The 23,525-nt window shown below is 35.5% G+C and overlaps 1 protein-coding gene across 1 annotated transcript in view; it reads right to left on the bottom strand.

Annotated features, from left to right (window-relative positions):
* atp9a (ATPase phospholipid transporting 9A) overlaps positions 1-23,525 on the bottom strand; it is a 70,680-nt gene that overhangs the window by 14,534 nt on the left and 32,621 nt on the right. Inside the window, exons 19-24 of the mRNA XM_065285239.1 lie at positions 20,854-20,952; positions 17,283-17,372; positions 16,782-16,926; positions 14,422-14,486; positions 8,190-8,345; positions 5,341-5,405 (exon numbers count right to left, since the gene is read on the bottom strand). Coding sequence (XP_065141311.1) covers positions 5,341-5,405; positions 8,190-8,345; positions 14,422-14,486; positions 16,782-16,926; positions 17,283-17,372; positions 20,854-20,952 — 620 coding nt within the window. The remainder of the gene's footprint in view (positions 1-5,340; positions 5,406-8,189; positions 8,346-14,421; positions 14,487-16,781; positions 16,927-17,282; positions 17,373-20,853; positions 20,953-23,525) is intronic.

The following is a 23,525-nucleotide window of genomic DNA, read 5'->3' as shown; positions in this document are numbered from 1 at the left end:
GCGCCCAATGGAAACATGGCAATTTCGCATAAACTCCCATATAGTGCAAAAAAGTTGTTAAACACGGGTGAGGTGGTTTTTCAGGCACTTCGAACAAGAAAGTGCGTAAAGGTCAAATGATTGTTCTTTAAATATGGCGTGGTTTGTTTGATATGGCGTGGTTTGTTTCCATTACTCTTTAAATTGCGCAAATTGAAAATGCGCCCAATGGAAACATGGCAATTTCGCATAAACTCCCATATAGTGCAAAAAAGTTGTTAAACACGGGTGAGGTGGTTTTTCAGGCACTTCGAACAAGAAAGTGCGTAAAGGTCAAATGATTGTTCTTTAAATATGGTGTGGTTTGTTTGATATGGTGTGGTTTGTTTCCATTACTCTTTAAATTGCGCAAATTGAAAATGCGCCCAATGGAAACATGGCAATTTCGCATAAACTCCCATATAGTGCAAAAAAGTTGTTAAACACGGGTGAGGTGGTTTTTCAGGCACTTCGAACAAGAAAGTGCGTAAAGGTCAAATGATTGTTCTTTAAATATGGCGTGGTTTGTTTGATATGGCGTGGTTTGTTTCCATTACTCTTTAAATTGTGCAAATTGAAAATGCGCCCAATGAAAACATGGCAATTTCGCATAAACTCCCATATAGTGCAAAAAAGTTGTTAAACACAGGTGAGGTGGTTTTTCAGGCACTTCGAACAAGAAAGTGCGTAAAGGTCAAATGATTGTTCTTTAAATATGGTGTGGTTTGTTTGATATGGTGTGGTTTGTTTCCATTACTCTTTAAATTGCGCAAATTGAAAATGCGCCCAATGGAAACATGGCAATTTCGCATAAACTCCCATATAGTGCAAAAAAGTTGTTAAACACGGGTGAGGTGGTTTTTCAGGCACTTCGAACAAGAAAGTGCGTAAAGGTCAAATGATTGTTCTTTAAATATGGTGTGGTTTGTTTGATATGGTGTGGTTTGTTTCCATTACTCTTTAAATTGCGCAAATTGAAAATGCGCCCAATGGAAACATGGCAATTTCGCATAAACTCCCATATAGTGCAAAAAAGTTGTTAAACACGGGTGAGGTGGTTTTTCAGGCACTTCGAACAAGAAAGTGCGTAAAGGTCAAATGATTGTTCTTTAAATATGGCGTGGTTTGTTTGATATGGCGTGGTTTGTTTCCATTACTCTTTAAATTGCGCAAATTGAAAATGCGCCCAATGAAAACATGGCAATTTCGCATAAACTCCCATATAGTGCAAAAAAGTTGTTAAACACGGGTGAGGTGGTTTTTCAGGCACTTCGAACAAGAAAGTGCGTAAAGGTCAAATGATTGTTCTTTAAATATGGTGTGGTTTGTTTGATATGGTGTGGTTTGTTTCCATTACTCTTTAAATTGCGCAAATTGAAAATGCGCCCAATGGAAACATGGCAATTTCGCATAAACTCCCATATAGTGCAAAAAAGTTGTTAAACACGGGTGAGGTGGTTTTTCAGGCACTTCGAACAAGAAAGTGCGTAAAGGTCAAATGATTGTTCTTTAAATATGGTGTGGTTTGTTTGATATGGTGTGGTTTGTTTCCATTACTCTTTAAATTGCGCAAATTGAAAATGCGCCCAATGGAAACATGGCAATTTCGCATAAACTCCCATATAGTGCAAAAAAGTTGTTAAACACGGGTGAGGTGGTTTTTCAGGCACTTCGAACAAGAAAGTGCGTAAAGGTCAAATGATTGTTCTTTAAATATGGCGTGGTTTGTTTGATATGGCGTGGTTTGTTTCCATTACTCTTTAAATTGCGCAAATTGAAAATGCGCCCAATGAAAACATGGCAATTTCGCATAAACTCCCATATAGTGCAAAAAAGTTGTTAAACACGGGTGAGGTGGTTTTTCAGGCACTTCGAACAAGAAAGTGCGTAAAGGTCAAATGATTGTTCTTTAAATATGGCGTGGTTTGTTTGATATGGCGTGGTTTGTTTCCATTACTCTTTAAATTGCGCAAATTGAAAATGCGCCCAATGAAAACATGGCAATTTCGCATAAACTCCCATATAGTGCAAAAAAGTTGTTAAACACGGGTGAGGTGGTTTTTCAGGCACTTCGAACAAGAAAGTGCGTAAAGGTCAAATGATTGTTCTTTAAATATGGCGTGGTTTGTTTGATATGGCGTGGTTTGTTTCCATTACTCTTTAAATTGCGCAAATTGAAAATGCGCCCAATGAAAACATGGCAATTTCGCATAAACTCCCATATAGTGCAAAAAAGTTGTTAAACACGGGTGAGGTGGTTTTTCAGGCACTTCGAACAAGAAAGTGCGTAAAGGTCAAATGATTGTTCTTTAAATATGGCGTGGTTTGTTTGATATGGCGTGGTTTGTTTCCATTACTCTTTAAATTGCGCAAATTGAAAATGCGCCCAATGGAAACATGGCAATTTCGCATAAACTCCCATATAGTGCAAAAAAGTTGTTAAACACGGGTGAGGTGGTTTTTCAGGCACTTCGAACAAGAAAGTGCGTAAAGGTCAAATGATTGTTCTTTAAATATGGTGTGGTTTGTTTGATATGGTGTGGTTTGTTTCCATTACTCTTTAAATTGCGCAAATTGAAAATGCGCCCAATGGAAACATGGCAATTTCGCATAAACTCCCATATAGTGCAAAAAAGTTGTTAAACACGGGTGAGGTGGTTTTTCAGGCACCTCGAACAAGAAAGTGCGTAAAGGTCAAATGATTGTTCTTTAAATATGGCGTGGTTTGTTTGATATGGCGTGGTTTGTTTCCATTACTCTTTAAATTGCGCAAATTGAAAATGCGCCCAATGAAAACATGGCAATTTCGCATAAACTCCCATATAGTGCAAAAAAGTTGTTAAACACGGGTGAGGTGGTTTTTCAGGCACTTCGAACAAGAAAGTGCGTAAAGGTCAAATGATTGTTCTTTAAATATGGCGTGGTTTGTTTGATATGGCGTGGTTTGTTTCCATTACTCTTTAAATTGTGCAAATTGAAAATGCGCCCAATGAAAACATGGCAATTTCGCATAAACTCCCATATAGTGCAAAAAAGTTGTTAAACACGGGTGAGGTGGTTTTTCAGGCACTTCGAACAAGAAAGTGCGTAAAGGTCAAATGATTGTTCTTTAAATATGGCGTGGTTTGTTTGATATGGCGTGGTTTGTTTCCATTACTCTTTAAATTGCGCAAATTGAAAATGCGCCCAATGGAAACATGGCAATTTCGCATAAACTCCCATATAGTGCAAAAAAGTTGTTAAACACGGGTGAGGTGGTTTTTCAGGCACTTCGAACAAGAAAGTGCGTAAAGGTCAAATGATTGTTCTTTAAATATGGCGTGGTTTGTTTGATATGGCGTGGTTTGTTTCCATTACTCTTTAAATTGCGCAAATTGAAAATGCGCCCAATGGAAACATGGCAATTTCGCATAAACTCCCATATATTGCAAAAACTTTGTTACACACGGGTGAGGTGGTTTTTCAGGCACTTCGAACAAGAAAGTGCGTAAAGGTCAAATGATTGTTCTTTAAATATGGCGTGGTTTGTTTGATTGGAGGACAAGACAGAAGAGGTGTGTTCAACTTCATGCGAAATCAACAAGCGCAAGACATCAAAATAATAATAATAATAATAATAATAATAATACGAGATAATAATACGTTTTAGTCATATAAAATTTTTTGTCAACTTTTTGTAATTTCGCAACAGATTTTTGTGAACATTTAGAAAGTAACGCTAAACCGTTTTTCTATATTTTACTGTATTTAACCATGTTCTTCCCAACCTCGGTCGCAGGAACATCATCACTCCTGACTTCGGAAATTGATGATGTTACTGTGCCCGAGGTCGAAGTGCTACAAACTAAGTGCTCTTCCACCATACAATATAGTTAGCATTTTTTATACGCTTAGAAAATTGCCACGATTTATTTTGTGTCACCATACTTACTCGTGTAACTACCGTATATACCCGAATATAAGACAAGGTTTTTGTACTAAAAATAGACTGAAAATGGGGGGGGGGGTCGTCTTATATTCGCGATATAGACAAAATCACGGGCGAACAGTAGAGGGCGCCAACACGATAGGTAAGATGTGTTTGATTAAAAGCAGATGTTTTTTTTCTATCTATCTTCACATTACCACAGATACATACATAAATGGGCCTAAATAATTATTGCATTTTTGGGGAAAGGTCATTCATTTTTGTCACTCATTCATTCATTTCTTAACTCATTCATTGACAGAGTGCACTTTATTTTGTGACAAATTAATCCAAATATTTAAAGTAACAGTATGTAAGAAATTTATATCAATTAATCATAAAATGGCCCCGATATGTCACTAGACATTAAGAAATCATTTTCATTTCAAATACTTATATCACTGACAACAGTGGTCGGGCTAGGATATTGTCATTTAAAAAGTAGAGTTGCAGCCCTCAACTGATGTTTATGTTGTCATGTTGTGTATTGGCCACCAGTTGTGTGATTGCAGTACCAGTTTTGGCCACAATCCTACATACTGTTCCTTTAATGAATGTGTTAAAATGTTTTTCCAATTAAGTATCACTAGAATTTTCAAATTAACTTATTTTCTGTTGAAAACCAGATTTTTTCCACAAAATCTATTTTTCTCCCCAAAATAATTCTGGAAATGGGGGGTCGTCTTATATTCAGGTATATACGGTACTCATGTAACAGTCTTTAAATAGGAAAACAGGGAAGTGTTTTGTGGCTTCTAAATTCATCCCTGTTTGGATCCTAAGGAATGAATGGGGCTAGGCTAAATGCTAACACATTCACGATGCGCTGTGGAAAGATTAAGTGCACGCATTGAAAAAAGAGAGATATGTATTGATTTGTTAAAGTTAAGGGAAGAACATAGTAACATTTTGAAAAATGGTGGTGTTTTCCTTTAATGGAAACACAGTTATTGATAAAATTATACAAAAAAAACCCTAATAACCAACACTGAAAACTACTAAAGAAAAGTTTTCTCTAATATACAACCTGTAACAGTTTGTTTAAGTTCAATTTAACTGGTTTGTAAAAGCTGGTGCAAAATTAACCACACATATGTTTTATTCACCATAGCATGAACAGATTTGGATAAAATTTCCGAACTCTTGGCAACGACTTTAATCAAGCAAGTTCAGTTTAACCGCTCTCATCTAATTTCAGACATCACAAAGAATCTTTTGATATTGGTCGGCTTTGGTGCTCTGATATTTGTGACTTCTGGATGGAACAAATCCCTAAATGTCAAAACTGACTAAAACACATGGCTGGAATGCCAATGAAATTTCACTGAGAGCAAATGAGTCACGCTGAGACTCACCCGATAATGAGGAAACCTTGATAAAGTGGAACGGATGCAAAGTAGAAGACCGAGGAGAACACAGCCTGTCGGACACAAAATGCAAGAACATCAGGCAATGCGAACCATTTCATACATAGAGATATACAGTCATGAGATTTTAATATTTACCACACTACTAGACATACCGATAAATACCATTATAAGTATAATACTACGTGACACTGTCTGTGAAATCTTGGTCTCATGATGAGATTTGGAGCATTAAAGTTTGACATGATCGTCATTATTAAAGATATCAAGGTTATTTTCACATTATGTTCTTTATGTAGGATGATTTTATGTAGAAAACAGTAAATCACAAAATAACTTTTGCTGGGTTTTCACAGGCAGGGTCACACTTACACTTACAACATATATCAAGGATGACATTTTAATACCATACTTTTCCTATGGGCTACCACAATGGATAAAACATGGAGGGATACTTTTTATACTGCAAAAAATGACTTTCTTACTTAGTATTTTTGTCTTGTTTTCAGTAGAAATTTCTAAAAATTCTTAAATCAAGATGTATGATCTTGATGAGCAAAATTACCTAAGAAAATAGGTCTAGTTTTTAGACAAAATATACACAATTTAAGTGAATTTGTGCTTAAAACGAGCAAAATTATCTGCCAACGGAATGAGAAAATTTTTCATAAAATTAAATGTTTAAGAAACCCCATTGGCAGATATTTTTGCTTGTTTTAAGCACAAATTCACTTAAATTGTTTATTTTTTTGTCTATAAACTAGACTTATTTTCTTAGGTCATTTTGCTCATCAAGAAAAAGCATCTAAATGTAAGAATTTTTAGATATTTGTACTGAAAACAAGACAAAAAATACTAAGTAAGAAAGTCATGTTTTGCATTGTATTTTCAAGAAAAATAATTCTTAGTATTTTTGTCTTGTTTTTTAGTAAAAAATATCTAAAAATTCTTAAATTAAGATGCTTTTTCTTGACGAGCAAATGGCCCAATAAAATAAGTCTAGTTTTTAGACCAAAAATATCAAATTTAAGTGATTTTGTGCATAAAACAAGCCAAAAAAATGCCAATGGGGTAAGCTAACACAGTCTCACCCCATTTCGTCAATATTTGACGACACTTGACCATTCGTCATATGTTGACGTGAAGGGTATACCTTTCGCGTCATTTTTTGACGAACTGGGGACTTCAATACTATTACGTCCGTTGCATTCTCTTTCCTATTTTATTACCATTTGCGCGTCGGTTTAGGGTTAGATTACGCAAAATTAAACAGTGTACGCGAAATTAAACAGTTTAAACAGTTGTCACCTGGCGTTGGGGTTAGAAACAGTTGTCACCTGGCGTTGGGGTTAGAGTTAGGTTTGGGTAGGGATGTCATTATGTAAATCTAACCCTAAACCGACGCGCAAATGGTAATAAAATAGGAAAGAGAATGCAACGGACGTAATAGTATTGAAGTCCCCAGTTCGTCAAAAAATGACGCGAAAGGTATACCCTTCACGTCAACATATGACGAATGGTCAAGTGTCGTCAAATATTGACGAAATGGGGTGAGACTGGGTTGGGTAAGCACATTTTTCTTGATTTTTTTCTTGAATTTAATGTTTAAGAAACATTTTCAAGATTTTTTGCTTACCCCATTGGCAGATTTTTTGCTTGTTTTATGGACAAAATCACTTAAATTTTATATTTTTGGTCTAAAAACTAGACTTATTTTCTTGGGTCGTTTTGCTCATCAAGAAAAAGCATCTAATTTTAGAATTTTTTGATATTTTACTGAAAACAAGACAAAAATACTAAGTAATTATTTTCTTAAAAATTATTTTTTGCAGTATACTGTAGTCTACTCAATTTTTTTTGTTTTACTTGTTTATTTATTTTATTTTATTTGTTGATATGTTTTAGTATTGTTTAAAATGTTAACATGAATAAAAGAAGCCAAGCTAATATAAAAATATGCAATAAATAAATATTACAACTGAGACTATTAATAAAATGTGCTTTGGCGGGCACCTTGCAGGCACCACGTTGGAGACCCCTGCTATAGGGCATGCAAAAAAACAAACATGCGACCCTGGACCAGAAAACCAGTCAAAAGTAGCACAGGCATTATTTTGTAGCATTAGTCAACAATACATTGTATTGGATCAAAATTATAATTTTTGTCAAAAACCATTATTTTGTTAAGTAGATATTGTGTACATTTACTACCATAAATATATAAAAATGATTTATCATTAGTAATATGTTTTGCTAAGGACTTGGACACAACTTTAAGGGCGATTTTGTCAATATTTAGATTTTTTTGCACCCTCAGATTCAAGATTTTGAAATATTGTCCTATCCTAACAAACCATACATCAATTGAAAGCTTATTTTGATCAGAAATTGACCCTTATGACTGGTCATAATTTGTGGTCCAGGGTCACACATTACTAAGGCATGTAAAAATGTCAAGTAAAATAATATGTAATACCAACAATACATTTCAAAAATAAGGTTTTAAAACTGCATCACATCCAAATAATGTTTCTTGTCTATGGTACATGCACAAAGAACTGTGGCATTATCATGGTACTTATGTGAATTTATAACACTTGCAGAGAAAACATCTGCATACAACATGTAATAATTTTCCAAACGTTAATAAAAATATGATTGCATTTATTATAATAAAAGCATCATACAAACTTTAATGGGTGTCGTGGGAACATGATGGGAGTTTAGCCAGGCACAAGTCGTTCTTTTGAAAAACACTAAGCCCTTGACATGACACTGCGCTTATTTGCAGGTACTGAACATGATTCACGTTTCTGATGGATAATAACACGCTGTACCTGCATGGTGCTGATGCAGAGACTGCGATGAATGACGAATTGGCTCAGGGCCGCCGAACGCTTGTAGCTGTTACGGCCGTGTACCATCAGCAGTCTGCCCAAGTGCTTAAACTGAGTGATGGAGAAATCTGCAGCTAGAGACGCCTGCTTCCCTTCCTGAAACACAGACAAATCAACAAACACCGGCACTTTTTTAGACCATGAGAAAGAGCGTGTTTTCTAAATTAAGACGGCTATAATAAGCATCTTATAGTTGGGGGTGACGGAGTGAACGCAGAGCGTAAAAAACCAACAGCCCACATTACCACGGCAATTCAATCAAGGTTTAAAGCATGTTAGTCACGAGTGACTCAATATCAATTAACCATGTCATAACGTCTCATTTTGATGACCTACAAAGAGCGCCTGGCACACCACAACTGGGTCAATCTTGGTTTTGTAGTATTTAGGCTGCGTTTAGACGCCACGTCGTAAAACCGGTAAAAGTTTCTGAAGATTTCTAAAAAGATTCCTGACCATCCAGAATTATCCATTATTTTGAAATATACTGTGGTCTAGGTCTAACTAAAAATGACTTACAGTGCTTTCTTGTACTTTCTAGAACTCAATTCTCAGTTTAAATTAAAAGATGTTCAATGTTACATTGTTTCAAAGAAGCTTAATAACACAACAATGAAATAAAATAAAAAAAACAGGAAAACTACAGAAAACTCTTAAATCCTTCTAGAGAAACAGGAAATTCAATGAGAAAAAATGTAGGGACTTTTTGGAATGTGAAGGGCTACTCACATCCTGAAATACCATTAGACTAACAAGCACTGATAAAATACCAAGCAACATATAAACATATATATTTTGTTTCAGGGGCGTATTTCAGAAAGATTGTATTTTTAAGATCTTTTCTTTTCTGTTTAGTAACCATGGTGATTTTAGTAAGGTCCTCATTTAAGACAAAAGCTATAACAACACCTAGGGCTCTATCTTGCACCCAGCGCAATTGACTTTGTCCGTGACGCATGTATCATTCGTATTTTGCCCCGGCGCACTGCGGGTTTTTCCCGTCACAGAAGCACGTCGGCAAACTAGGGAATGAACTTGCGCTCCCTGGGTGGTTCAGCGCAAAAAAAGAGGTGTGTTCCGGCGCAAACCATCCCTGATGCTATTTTCCAGTTTCAAAAAACAATTGCGCCACTGACCAGAAAAAAAAGTTTAAAGTCAGTGGCGCGTTGTTCATTATGCTATTTTAAGGGCACATGCTTGACCATAATGTATAGCGTGCACAACGCGCATACACTTTGCTTATCTAATCTACACAGATGCAACAGTTATTTTTGCAAATCATAAATTGTTACACTTAAAAATATTAATACACGAGATAAGGGGAATCATAGTGGTGAGCATTGTGGTGATAGTTTTTATTTATTCTCATGCAAATAACGATTAAAATATTTTCATAACTTTGTTGTGTGGCTGTATTACGTTTATTTTATGTAAATAATAATTAAAATGTTTTCATAAGAAACCTTAATGTATATGAACTTGATTTGTAAGAGTACTTTGGGGTTGGACCTTGCTTGCGTTTCTTGGGTCCGATTTCAAAGCCCACAAACCCTTTCAGCGGTGAGGGTGGACGCAGCGATGTCCTCTGCTGGCGTCAAGTCCTGAGGCAGATCCACCTCCCGTTACACGGCGTGCCCGATTTATGCTGGCAAGCGTGGGATTCCCCCGTACAAGGACGTCGGTCTCCTCGGCTGTGAACCGCTCCTGGCGTGCGTCTGGTAAATCCGTCATAATAATAGCAACCCGCCATGGAACTTGCGCCCTTGCGTTTAAAGGGAATGTTGGCTAGCGTTCTGATTGGTTTATTTGACGTTACGCCCAAACCACACCTATGAATAATGAACCTACTTCAGACCAACCCCTTATTGATTTGCGCCCGGCGCAAGAGTTATTTCTCACGCCGGGAAAATAGCAACAGCGCCCAAGATCCGCCCACAAACTCACTTGCGCGTTGCGCTTCGCACTTGCGTTTCAGATCGTTAAAATAGGGCCCCTAATGTTTCCTAAGTGCATTATCTTATCTTAACTGTAGATATGAAAGGGGTATTTCAGAAGCATCATTCATAACTTGACAAAACATCTTAAAAACGTGCTTAACTTTAGGGTAACCCCACAGGTGTCGTAACTAAAAACTTAAATGAAAGCCAGCTGAAACAATCACATTATGATAGACCTGCAGGAGAATGACATTGCATTTTTTAAAGGGGACATCTCATGAAAATCTAACTTTTTCCATGTTTAAGAGCTATAATTTGGCTTCTATCAACCTAGAAAATGTGAAAAAGATCAACCCAGAAACGTAGTTTTGGTAAACCATTCTCTGCAAGCATGTGAAAAAATAGCTCATTGACGCCGGTTTCACACCGCATGCGTGAGCAGCGCGTGTTTTTTTCGGCGCCCATGTTAACAAGTTAAAGGATGTACACCGCACGCGTGAGCAGTGCGTGCCTGCGTGGCAGGAGCGTTGCTGAAGCAGCAGTGCTGCTATCGTTTCGGCGTCGGCTCTATTTTTGCTGCGCTGCTCACGCTCAATTAAAGTGACAGGGCATTGTTTATAGTTTAAATGGTCGTGGATTGACGCGAAAAAGGGTAATTTTACAATAAAATCACGAATGTGAAGCTAAGTGTGTTTGAAACAGTCATGACTTTGAGCAATTTAAAAGAAAGCAATGAAATATTAACACACTGTTGCCAGAAGACTGGGTTCATTCACTTTCTGCCCAGCAAATGAGTCCTCATCTATCTTAATAATCTTCAGAGAAATAGATTAATCTATAAATTTAAATCTTATTCTTAAACTGTTGAAGGGAAACACGATCGACTGCTATATGCTGTCAATCACTGAGTGAATTCTTTATTTTATCGTAAAACTTCAGAGAAACAGATTTTATAATGTGCCATGGGCTTTTTATGTCTATAATTGTGTTTTGTGTCTATATCTGTCGTTACACGGACCAGAACAGCACGAAAACAATGTGGATTAAACAAATCACAGTTATATAAATTACACTGACCTTCAAAAAGCGTCTTAAAGAGGTTTTGCTCATAAATGCATGTAAAATAAAGTAATGTGAACTTGAGATTTTTATACTGTTATTTAAACTGCACAGTATGCGCTGCAAACGCAGCCGGTGTGAATGCACAATGGCCACGCGCAGCAAACGCTCTCCTCAAGCGCTGCTCACGCTACGCATACGCGTTGCTCACGCATGCGGTGTGAAACAGGCGTGAAATTTGTCTCCCCTTGTGATGTCAGAAGGGGATAATACCGCCCCTTAATCTGCACTATCCAAACACAGCGCTGCCATTTAGTGCAGAGATCAGCTCATTTGCATTTTAAAGGACACACACAAAAACAGCACATTTTTGCTCACACTTACAAGGTGGCAATTTTCACACGCTTTTAAAAAATTATCTATATGGTACTTTGAGCTACGTACTCTGGAGACACCATAGATTTATTTGACATCTTAAAAATGTCTTGTGAAATGTCCCCTTTAACAATGTGCAGGATGAAAAACAGCAACCTTCACAAATGGCAAATTCAATGTTTCTCACTATGGAGCGATCTTCTAATCTCTGTCATTCCTCATTTTAAAAAAACAGTTAAGTTATCTTATCTGTGAGCACTTGATGGGATCATAAGAATACACTGCAAAAAATTATTTTCAAGAAAAAAAATTCTTAGATATTTTTACTGAAAACAAGACAAAAATACTAAGTTAATTTTTCTTGAATTTAGTGTTTAGGAAAAATGTTCAAGAGTTTTTTGCTTACCTCATTGGCAGATTTTTTTGCTTGTTTTATGCACAAAATCACCTAAATTTGATATTTATTGGTCTAAAAACTAGACTTGATTTCTTTGGTCATTTTGCTCACCAAGAAAAAGTGTCTTAATTTAAGAATTTTTAGATATTTTACTGAAAACAAGACAAAAATACTAAGAATTATTTCCCTTGAAAATAATTTTTTTTCAGTGTACAGTAAACGCTCAACCCTAGCACTTATATCCATCCCTAATTTTTGTAATCACATTTGCTAAATGTTTAAATTAAATGGATGTGCACAGATGATGTGCAGCGCATTGACGCTTAAAAAAAAACATACTATGATTGCTATGAATGGAGGAGAACTGGGGCGAAAGTAACGCAGGACGAAAGTAACAAAGCGATTTTTTCTAAACCCTGATTACATTTGCATTTCAAACTATGACAGCATCTTTAGCACGCAAACCTTGACAGAGCTGACAAATATTGCATTATTTCGTCACATTTTCCGCTTGTAGGTCCGGAAAGCTGTTTTAGACCATGAAAAGTAAATTCCTAAAGGGGTCTTTTTTTCTTATAACGCATGGGGTTTTGTTTTACACTGCAAAAAATTATTTTCAAGAAGAAAATTCTTAGTATTTTTGTCTTGTTTTAAGTAAAAATATCTAAAAATTCTTAAATTAAGATGCCTTTTCTTGATGAGCAAAACGGCCCAAGAAAATTTGTCTAGTTTTTAGACCAAAAATATCACATTTAAGTGATTTTGCCAATCTGCCAATGGGGTAAGAAAAAAAATCTTGAAAATTTTTCTTAAACACTAAATTCAAGAAAAATTCAAGAAAAAATTGCTTACCCCATTGGCAGATTTTTTGCTTGTTTTATGTAACAAAAAAAAAAATCACTTTTGGCCTTAAAACTAGACTGATTTTCTCGGGTCGTTTTGAGAATTTTTATATATTTTTACTGAAAACAAGACAAAAATACTAAGACATTTTTTTCTTGAAAATCTTTCTTAGTATTTTTGTCTTGTTTTCAGTACAAATATCTAAAAATTATTAAATCAAAATTTTCTTGATGAGCAAAATGACCTAAGAAAATAAGTCTAGTTTTTAGACAAAACATATACAATTTAAGTAAATTTGTGCTTAAAACACGCAAAAATATCTGCCAATGGGGTGAGAAAATTTAGCTTGAATTAAGTGTATTTCAAGATTTTTTTCTCACCCCATTGGCAGATATTTTTGGTTGTTTTAAGCACAAATTCACTTAAATTGTTAATTGTTTCTTTAAAAACTATACTTATTTTCTTAGGTCATTTTACTTATCGAAAAAATGTATCTTAATACTAGATAAGAAAGTCATTTTTTTGCAGTGTACCGTACAGTACCGATCAATCTACAGGTTTATTAGTACTATAACACATCCTGAAGTTTGCCTTCTCAGTGTTTTTTAAAATAAAAGTAAATTGGGTATTAAAGTATAAAAGTAACACTTCTTACTTTTGTCCCGCAGCTAATATTGTTGTTAAGATCAGATGAGAATCCTAATGCTGGGTACACACCAAAAGATTTTTTACGTCTTATAAGATTTTCAAAATGTGATAGACCACAAACATGAGGATAAAAAATCCTAGATTTAACCATTTTGCTCCTACAGTGTGTGGTGTGCCATGATGTGTCAAAGACAGCACACAACACAAACAGATTTTCAATCAGAATCTTGACTGTGAACACAGGAAATCTCGCGAGACTTTAGAATAAGCACGGCGAAAGATATGCAGGAAGAAATTTCCATGATAGTGTTTGCAATGATTTTCACAGAAAATTCAAGGAAAAATAAAAGGGTTTGGGTGAAGTCATGGAGACAGCGGGAACATGGTCCATCTCTGCTGTCCACATCAATTTCACTTTGTGCTGCACCATGACTGCTTCCGTCTTTTATCATCTTGCTTTCTGATTGGATATTGTTTCGTTTCACGTGATAATCTCAAGAGCGTCCGCCAATTTGTCCACACATCAGGATTTCTGATCGGCCCGATTATCTTTTGGTGTATACCCAGCATTAATCAACTTAAGATTTGCTTCAGTAATATGAATTTGTAAAAAATCCTAATTTAACATATCATATCTTTAGATAGAAAGTTTCTGTAATATGCCCCATGGTCTCTACGGGGAAGTTACAGCATGCATGTGTGTGGGAAATGTTTTACATGAGAATATCCCTGAGCATTCAGTGTCTGTAATGTAAGAAATGTGTGAATCTTTAGGATGAATTAAAATGAGACTCTGGTTGGTGTGTGTTTGACAAAGTGATAGAGCAGATGGACAGAACCATCCGGAAGCAGGCGACAGGGTATATGATAGTGTATGTGACAGGATCGTGTGCAGGGAAGTGGTAGCTCTTACTTTGCCCTCCACTCCCACGCCACAGTCTGCTTCCTGGATCATGCTGACATCATTTCCTCCGTCCCCTGAGAGAAAGCAAACACTGTGAGATAAGCCAGTGACAGCCGGTGCCATGACCCAAATGCAGACCTTATGACAGGGTCAATAAAACACATCTACACGTTCTTTGTCACCTTAGGTAAAACCCTGAAACTTATATTTTAGCAATGCATAATGTAATGCTGGACACATCGTCATGTTACTAGTTACAAACAATGACCTGAATTGACCAACCTTAAATGCAGATAAAATCAGTATCATTTTGAGGATGTTTCAAAAATAATAAAAATCAAGTCAAATAGCTACCTGATCAGAGAAACGCATGAAGTGACCAGGTTTATAATGTCTGCTGTAATGTTTTTTTTTTTTTTTGTTTTTTTAGTTTTAGTTAGTATTAAAAAGCACATTCTGAAACGTAACTAATGCAACGGTTAAAAAATTTGCAAATAATTAGGTAAAATGAATTTAAAAAAAAAATGCTTGATTGTCCGGTACTCGGCCCTCGGCTGAGTGTTTCATTATATTTGGTTTCCGCTTTTGACAAGAATTTTTTTTGATGCATCCAAAAAAATATATTAATATTTTCTTATTAATATTATAATAATTGGTTGCTAAAAGCTAATACAATCCTATAATACATTTAAATATATTCATTTAGCAGATACGTTTATCAAAAGAAACTTACAAATGAGAAAGCTTTTATAAGTTGGTCAAAGTGTGATATGTCACAAAGTATAAAAATATGCAAGATACTATAGACATACATCCTTCATTGTATCTCACCTGTCAGCCACAAGTTAAAATAATTATTAATTTGCCTAATGTACTGTCTTTAAAAAGAAAAGCAAGAGTAAATTAATAACAAATGTGACCCTGGACGATAAAACCATAAGGGTAATTTTGTCTCAAAAAGCTTTCTGTTGATGTATAGTTTGTTAGGATAAGTCAATATTTGGTCGAGATACAACTGTTTGAAATCTGGAATCCTTGACAAAATCACCTTTAATTCATTTTTTTTTCATGAAACATAATATCCTAATGATTTTTGTCATAAAAAAAAATCTATAATTTTTACCCAATACAATGGATTTTTGGCTTTTGCTGCAAATATACCCATGCGATTTTGTGGTCCAGGGTCACAAATAGGATTTATGATACACCACATAATTTTAAATGCACATTTGCATTATTTTAATAATTTTGATTTATAAAAAAACACACAAGCCAAAACACAATACACAATCCAAAAATCACGTGCCTGCCTTTTAGTAGAATTATGTAATAAAATGCAAAAGCAAAATTATTTTAATTAATCGAATACAATACAAAATAAAAGTGATTTTTTGCATAATATATGTGCGTGTACTGTGTTTACAATAAATAAATAAATAAATGAATAAATAAATAAATAAATATATAAATGAGTATGTATACATATCCGTTTTTCTGCTATTACCTACCTGGAAGCAACCCCTTTAGAACAAATAGTAAGAACTCTGTGTATGTTTTGATCATCGCTCTGAATCTGATCTCTATCAAAAGTCCTTCACAAAAATTCAATTAACTAAACTTTTTGCTCAAAATGTGCTATTTTTGAAGGAACCTACCCAAATTTGGAAGGTGATAAAAAGAAAACAAATGATGGTAGGATGAAACTGGCAGGGAAAGAGTTAAAGTCCCTGCAAAGTCAATCTTGAAAATAGTTTTTAATCACATTAAAAAATGTAAAAATGTATTCCTGAAACACACCATTTCTGAGTTAAGGATTTTTAGGCGGGACTAAAACGGTGGCTCAAGTGTGTCATCGAGTCACCATTTAGGCCACGCCCCTAACACAAACCATTCATAAATCCATTCAGGCTGTAGTGTTACTTAAAAAGTTGATAGAAACAGCAGCTTTCCTACGAGTGGGCGTGGTTTCAGCACCAAAAGTGGACACGCCCCCACCGCTTGAGAGCCATGAATGCTGCCTATTTTCCAACATTTTGGCATTTTTACCATTATTCAAATTTGCTTGGGTGGATAATAACACACTTTTCTGTGGTGTGACAAAAATAATATCTGATTTAACAAGGACTTTAACAAAAGTCTGAGAAGTTTAAAATAAAAAAGACATTTCATCAAAAATAAAAGTTTAACTTGCCGATGGTTCTGCTTTTCTGTCTGTCATATTGATTAATCCTATATAAGGCTTAGACCAGTATTGTGTTTTGAATCATACACGAATGAATATAAGAGATAAAGATACAATACAAATACAAACCCAGTTTCTTTTAGTAATGTAAGTTTTGAAAAGGCCTGTATGAAGATTGGAGACTCACCAACAGCACAGGCGAGTTTGCCAGTGCGTTCCTGCAGCAGGCGAACTATCTGAGCTTTCTGTGTCGGGGCGCAGCGGCAACACACGACGGCCGGACACTGGCACGCCAACTCCATAAACTCATACTCGTAATACTTAAGACAGACCTGCCAAATAACAACAGCACTGTAAACAGACTGATCAATGCTAAAAGAAACAGTCGACTAAATAACAAAATTATAAGAGGAAAATCCAGCAGAGCACTTTTCAAGCAGCCAATTTATTAATCATATCTTGATTTCTATATCTGATTCATATATGTCAAAAATAAATATGTGTGGTGCTTCCATGCGTAAACTCTCCAGCCGTCTTGTTGAGCTTACTCAACAGCATGCATATCGTACACTCACACCTGACATTTCCTTTCATTATTAGGCCTTATGAAGCATCAGAATTAGGTCTTCATATTGGCATATTGAGGTTTTGTGCATGCTGGCGCCTGAAAATGGCATGCATGCGTTACCTCTAAAGAGTCTCCTGATATCACCAGAGCACAGTCGTGTTTCCTCCTGAAGGCGTTGAGCTCAAGGTGAGCTTCACTTCGAGTGGTTACCTGCAAGACAGAGGAGATGTCACTGTCAGGAGAAGTTTTCTCACACGAGCAGTCGCTCAGATACTGATCTCAGATAGGTCGACCACAGCAGAAATGAGATACTAACTTCAACCGTCAGTTGCGTGGCAGACCGTGTTAGCCCGAGTTAGCTATCTGCTTAACCGTCAAGAGCGTAAGGCTCACTTCGCCTGCTGCCTCGAAGACCATAAAAGAGTTTCACACAGGAAATTCACTATTAGTTGCTTTTGTTGGTTCTTACAGACTGTTTAGATGGCTTTGGGCAGATGTAGGCTTGCAGGGCAGCACAATTTTGGGGGGTGGGGGTTATGCCGCGCAATATTGATGAAACTGCGATAACTTGTTAAATAATGCTATAGATGACATGCTATACAATAATGATTTAATCTGTAAAATCTATTTAATTATATTAAAATGTCTTTCTGGATAAAAACATCACTCTCTACATCTCACCAGCTTCTGTGCTACCTACATCCACCTAAAACTTTGATTATTTGTAACTTTTTGATGTTTTAAAACCATTTAGTTAATGCAAAACATTGCAATATTTATATTGCAATATAAATAGTCACAATATTTTCGATAGTTTCATTTTGTTTTAATATATACACTGGCCTATTCTTTTGTCAAAACTTTGATTTTATAAAAACTTTGATTACTTGTAACTTTTCTAAGTTTTAAAATCATTCAGTTAACGCAAACCATTGCAATATACATATTGTGATATGTATATTTGCAGTATTGCAATGATTTTACTTTTATTCGGCATATTCCCTGGCCTATTGTTTTGTCAGGTTGTCAAAACTTTGATTTTGTCAAAACTTTGATTATTTGTAACTTTTTAAAGTTTTAATATTATTTAGTTAACGCAAACCATTGCAATATTCATTTTGGAATATGCATATTTGCAATATATTCGATAGTTTCAATTTGTTTTAATATATTCCCTGGCCTATTGTTTTGTCACGGTGTCAAAACTTTGATTTTGTCAAAACTTTGATTATTTGTAACTTTAAAATCATTTAGTTAACGCAAACCATTGCAATATTCATATTGCGATATAAATGTTTGCAATATTCACGTTCCTTTTAATTAAGTTATTTGGAATTTTTTAAAGATTTAATATAATTTAGTTAATGCAAACCATTGCAAATTTCATATTGCGATATGCAAAATTTGCAATATTTGCGGCCATTTTAATTAATTTAGTTGGAAATTTTAAAGATTTAATATAATTTAGTTAACACAAACCATTGCAATATTCATATTGTGATAGGCATATTTGCAATATTGCGATAATTTTACTTTCTTCTGCTTATTCGCTGGCCTATTGTTTTGTCAGGTTGTCAAAACTTTGATATTTGAAACTTTTTTTAAAGTTTTAATATAATTTAGTTAACGCAAACCATTGCAATATTCATATTGGAATATGCATATTTGCAATATATTCGATAGTTTCAATTTGTTTTAACATATTCACTGGCCTATTGTTTTGTCACGGTGTCAAAACTTTGATTTTATCAAAACTTTGATTATTTGTAACTTTTCTAAGTTTTAAAACCATTTAGTTAACGCAAACCATTGCAATATTCATATTGCGATTTGCATATTTGTGGTCGTTTTAATTAATTTATTTGGATCTTTTTAAAGATTTAATATAATTTAGTTCATGCAAATCATTGCAATATTCATATTGGAATATGCATATTTGCAATATTTTCTATAATTTCAATATATTCACTGGCCTATTGTATTGTCAGGTTGTCAACAATTTTTAACTTTTTCAAAATTTTAAATAATTTAGTTAATGCAAACCATATTTCTTAGATTGTTTCTTTTAGGTTTATTTTCTGGCCTATTGCTGTCTCAGGTTGGCAAAACTTTTATTATTTGTAACTTCTCTAAGTTTAAAATCATTTAGTTAACGAAAACCATTGCAATTTTCATATTTAGCGATATATGCGTATTTGCAATATTGCGGTTGTTTCAATTCATTTCGGTTTATTCACTGGCCTATTGTTGACGCCAACCATTGCAATATTCATATTGTGATATGCATATTTGCAATATAACGATTGTTTCAATTCATTTCGGCTTATTCACTGGCCTATTGTTTTGTCAGGTTGTCAAAACTTTTATTATTTGTAACTTTTCCAAGTTTAAAAATCAATCAAGTTAACGCAAACCATTGCTATATTCATAATGCAATATGCATATTTAGCAATATTTTGATTGTTTAGATTTCTTTTGGTATATTTGCTGGACTACTGTTTTGTCAGGTTATCAAAACTTTTATTATTTGTAACTTTTCAAAGTTTTAAAATAATTTAGTTAACGCAAACCATTTTGCATATTTGCAATGTTTCTATTTATTTCGATATATCTGCTGGCCTATTGTTTTGTCAAGATGTTTTAAAGCTTAAAGTAATAGTTTACCTAAAAATGACAATTGTGTCATCATTTATTCATTTGTTGCATTAAATCTTCAGGACTTTATAATTTATTATACATAATATTTAGAATTTGACATAGAAAGCAGTTGATATGAATATGAATGACACACTGGTAAAGAAATTGTTTCAGAATGGTCATTTTTGGGTAAACAAATTCTTAAAAAAAAAAAACTTAAATTTTACACGTATAAATTCAACTAAAACTCCATGCCAGCAGACAGTAATCTCTGACTGGTGGATATTTGGACCTCAGCAATTCATCTGTCAATTTCAAACACAAGAGAGCCTCAAACTGGATGCCGTTTGCGTCCAGGAGGAAGTCAATGCAGATGCCGATTGAATCTGCAGGGAATGAAGCGACTGGTTTTATGTTGTGCCAGCCATTGTGTTTTGTTTCCAGGAACTCCAGCAACGGGGAGACATTCAACCTTCCTCAGAGCGGCTGATCTTTCTATGGCATCGTGCCATAGGGGAACTCCACAAGAGCTTCTAAAGTCCAATTTCAGATATAGTGGACATATGGAGGCTTCAGGAAGACACTTTCCCCGTCTGGTTCACAAAAAGGTACCACTAAACTTTGAAGAACCATCTGCACGAAAGATTAGATTCACTGAGACTATGTATATATTTAGGCAATAAGGTACGGGAGGGCTATAATGTGAATATAACCGTGGCTAAAAATGACACACAAAGGAGTGCCTGCAATTCTTCAGTCATGACTATATCAACAATGAAGTGTTAGATGAAGTGTTGAAGACCCTGACATGCATGTCCAAAACCGCTACTTTTTAGGAAATGGAAAAAATGGTATTTCTATAAAGTTAAACACTGTGTGGTCAAAGTTTATATATTTGGTTTTATACAGGGTCCGATAATTCCATTTATAACATTTGAGCAAAATCAAACTCAGATGAAGTTACTAGGTTTTTGAACAGCAAATGAGGGATATACATGTACAAGTGAAGTAGTAAATGAATTACATTTATCAACCACAGTATTCAGAAACTTACAGGCCTAAACACATGGATGTCCTGGTTGCGGGTCACAAGGTGGGCGTTCTTGGCTGTGCAGGTCGCCGTCTCCAATTTGTCCCCAGTCAGCATCCAAACCTGGATGAGGAACAGGTTCTCTTAAAATACATTCTACATAAGACAACATCGCATTTATTTGATCAATAATACAGTTTGGGCAAATAATGTGCACTTTAATGAAGTCAGCAATTCTGACATAGATCATGGGTATGAAAAAGTGTCGCAAGCCCCATCCTTGATCACTTTATGCACTCAACTGTTGCGGCAATGGTGAAGCTATGAGATGCCGTTACTAAGGGTGTCACAATTTCGATTTTAAATGCACGTTGGGTGCCCGAGACCCCATTTCGCGTGGAGGTGTGCACAGCATTTTTTGTAACTTTACGCGCGGCTCCGCATCTGAAAATGACCGAACTCGAGGCGATTCTGTCCGAGCAGGCAAGCCTGTGACGTATCTCTTTGATCAATCCAAGCAAAACAATGTATATATTTATCTGACACTGTGGAAGTAAAGTGTGGAAACATTGCAGTTTAAAACACAAATTCTTCTACATGATTCAGAATGTTTGGCTTATATTTGTATTGAATGAACCACTGGACGAGAAATAAAATACAAACCTTAAGATGTCTGTACTGTTTGTTTAGTAAAAACGTTAATGAAATGATAATGTTTAAAGGGGAGGTTTAATGCTATTTCATGCATTCTGACTTATTAACACAGTTTAAGAGTTGTAGTCCTCATGCTAAACATAAGCAAAGTGTCAAAAAAGCAGTTGAGCTTGTAACAGAGTATTTCTGAGCCAAAATCACGCCTCCTTTTTCCTACAAGTTTCAGAAAGTTTTTTTCAAATGGGGGTATCTGTTACGACTGATTGACCCCATATTCCTTTTATGGGCCTTTACCCCCAGAAAAGCACGCCTGCCCTCCACGTCAAGTGAGAGCGAGAACGCGCATTAGCATTGCTCCGTCGAATAGAAGTCACCGGTATCATTGCACATCACGCAACAACTTTGTTTTAGCAAGATAGTTCGACAAAAGAAATGTGTTTTTGGATGTAATGAGAAGAAAACCATATTTAGCTTTCCCTGTCGTAAGACAACAGTGGATGCAGTTCGTTTTTCCCGGACAGCAACGTAATTGTGAATGAGTTTGTTTGTTCCCTGGCTGCATTTCGGAGAGGACTGCTTTACAAACAAGGCTCAGTTTGACGCCGGATTTTACACTTTTTTACAACTATTGGAGCGGTCAAAACTTTAAAAAGACCCTGTTTAGGAGTCACAACCACAGGCGTAAGTAATTCAAAATCTCACGGGTTTTGTTTGCAATCGCGCATACGTGCATGTAATGTAAACTACACCAACAACAGCACATTGTACTGCATTTACAACATTTACACCTTTTAAAACCGGCAAATGCAGTTAAAAACTGGATTATGTTGCTTTTTTATTAAAATAGCGGATAAACAAGCAAGGATTAATTACCTGATAGAGACGTCCTGGTGTAATCGTTGCTGCTATATTGTTCCTGTTCGTCCATTACTGACTAAGTATCCGATTCTGGATCATATTTATAATATAAGGCTGGTTATTTTTAAAAAAAGTTTTTTTTTAAAGTTTGATTTCTATCTATGTCGGCTGTAAATCCAAAATTTTTATCCCAAGCTGCGCGTACTCGTAACTCTTCAGCTCCGCCTACCGCACGCCTTCAAGTGTTCGTGCTTTTACGCCAAAAATCGGAAAGGCTGTTTTTTCTTTTATAAATCTGACTAAACGAAAGACTCTTTGGACATATGAATGATGAAATACTACTCTATATATAAGCAAGATTAACATTAGATTGGCAAAAACGTCTTGTGTTATGTCAGATTAAAAGCACCAGGGTTGTTCCAGCGGACGATGACTTCTATTCTCTTCTTTGTGTTTCTGTTTTAATTTGATTGCTCGCGTCGCCCCCTGACGGTTCAAAAAATAGTGCAACAGCGAGCGCGTCAACTATAAATGCCTCGTCCATTTGGTGAGACGCGCGCGCGATCCACGGAGGCTTGCGTTGCGGACCAAAGCGTGAGTATAAACAAAGCTTTATTGGGTTATAGTATCACAATCTCGTCTGACGGTAATAAAAGTGCCTTTTTAAGGTGCAAAGTACTGACCAGAATGTTCATCAGACAGGAAGTTTCGTTTTATCAGATATGTGTGTGTACCATATTTTCCACTGGCAGCACGACAAACATGGCAGGGCATCTCCGGGTTCAAGGTCAGATATTATATTTCATAAAAGTCTAGTCTAAAAATAGCATAGCATTTTTTGTGCTTTCAAACCGAGAAGAATCAAAAATGTAATCGAATCGAGGATTTGGAGATCCGTGACAGCAAAGTTTACCTGTGTAGACGTTACAACTTATTTTCTGCTTACTGAAGTCATGTTGAACAAAACAAACAAACAAAATAAATAAATAAAGGAAAACACCACAGTTTTTCAATATTTTGCTATGTTTTTACATCAATTGGACGATTCTACTCTTATGACATTCATTCACTAAATGGGTAGGTACACAGGGCCTAGTTTCTTTTTTCTTTCTTTCTTCTTCATGCCATTCCATCATCTAAGGCTATTTTCATGGCAAAAACCGGTATCCATACACAGATTAGTG

Source organism: Paramisgurnus dabryanus, chromosome 21, assembly GCF_030506205.2.
Source record: "Paramisgurnus dabryanus chromosome 21, PD_genome_1.1, whole genome shotgun sequence".
NCBI lineage: Eukaryota > Metazoa > Chordata > Actinopteri > Cypriniformes > Cobitidae > Paramisgurnus > Paramisgurnus dabryanus.
The sequence above is the reverse complement of the archived record's forward strand: the minus strand, read 5'-3'. Positions and strand labels throughout refer to the sequence as shown.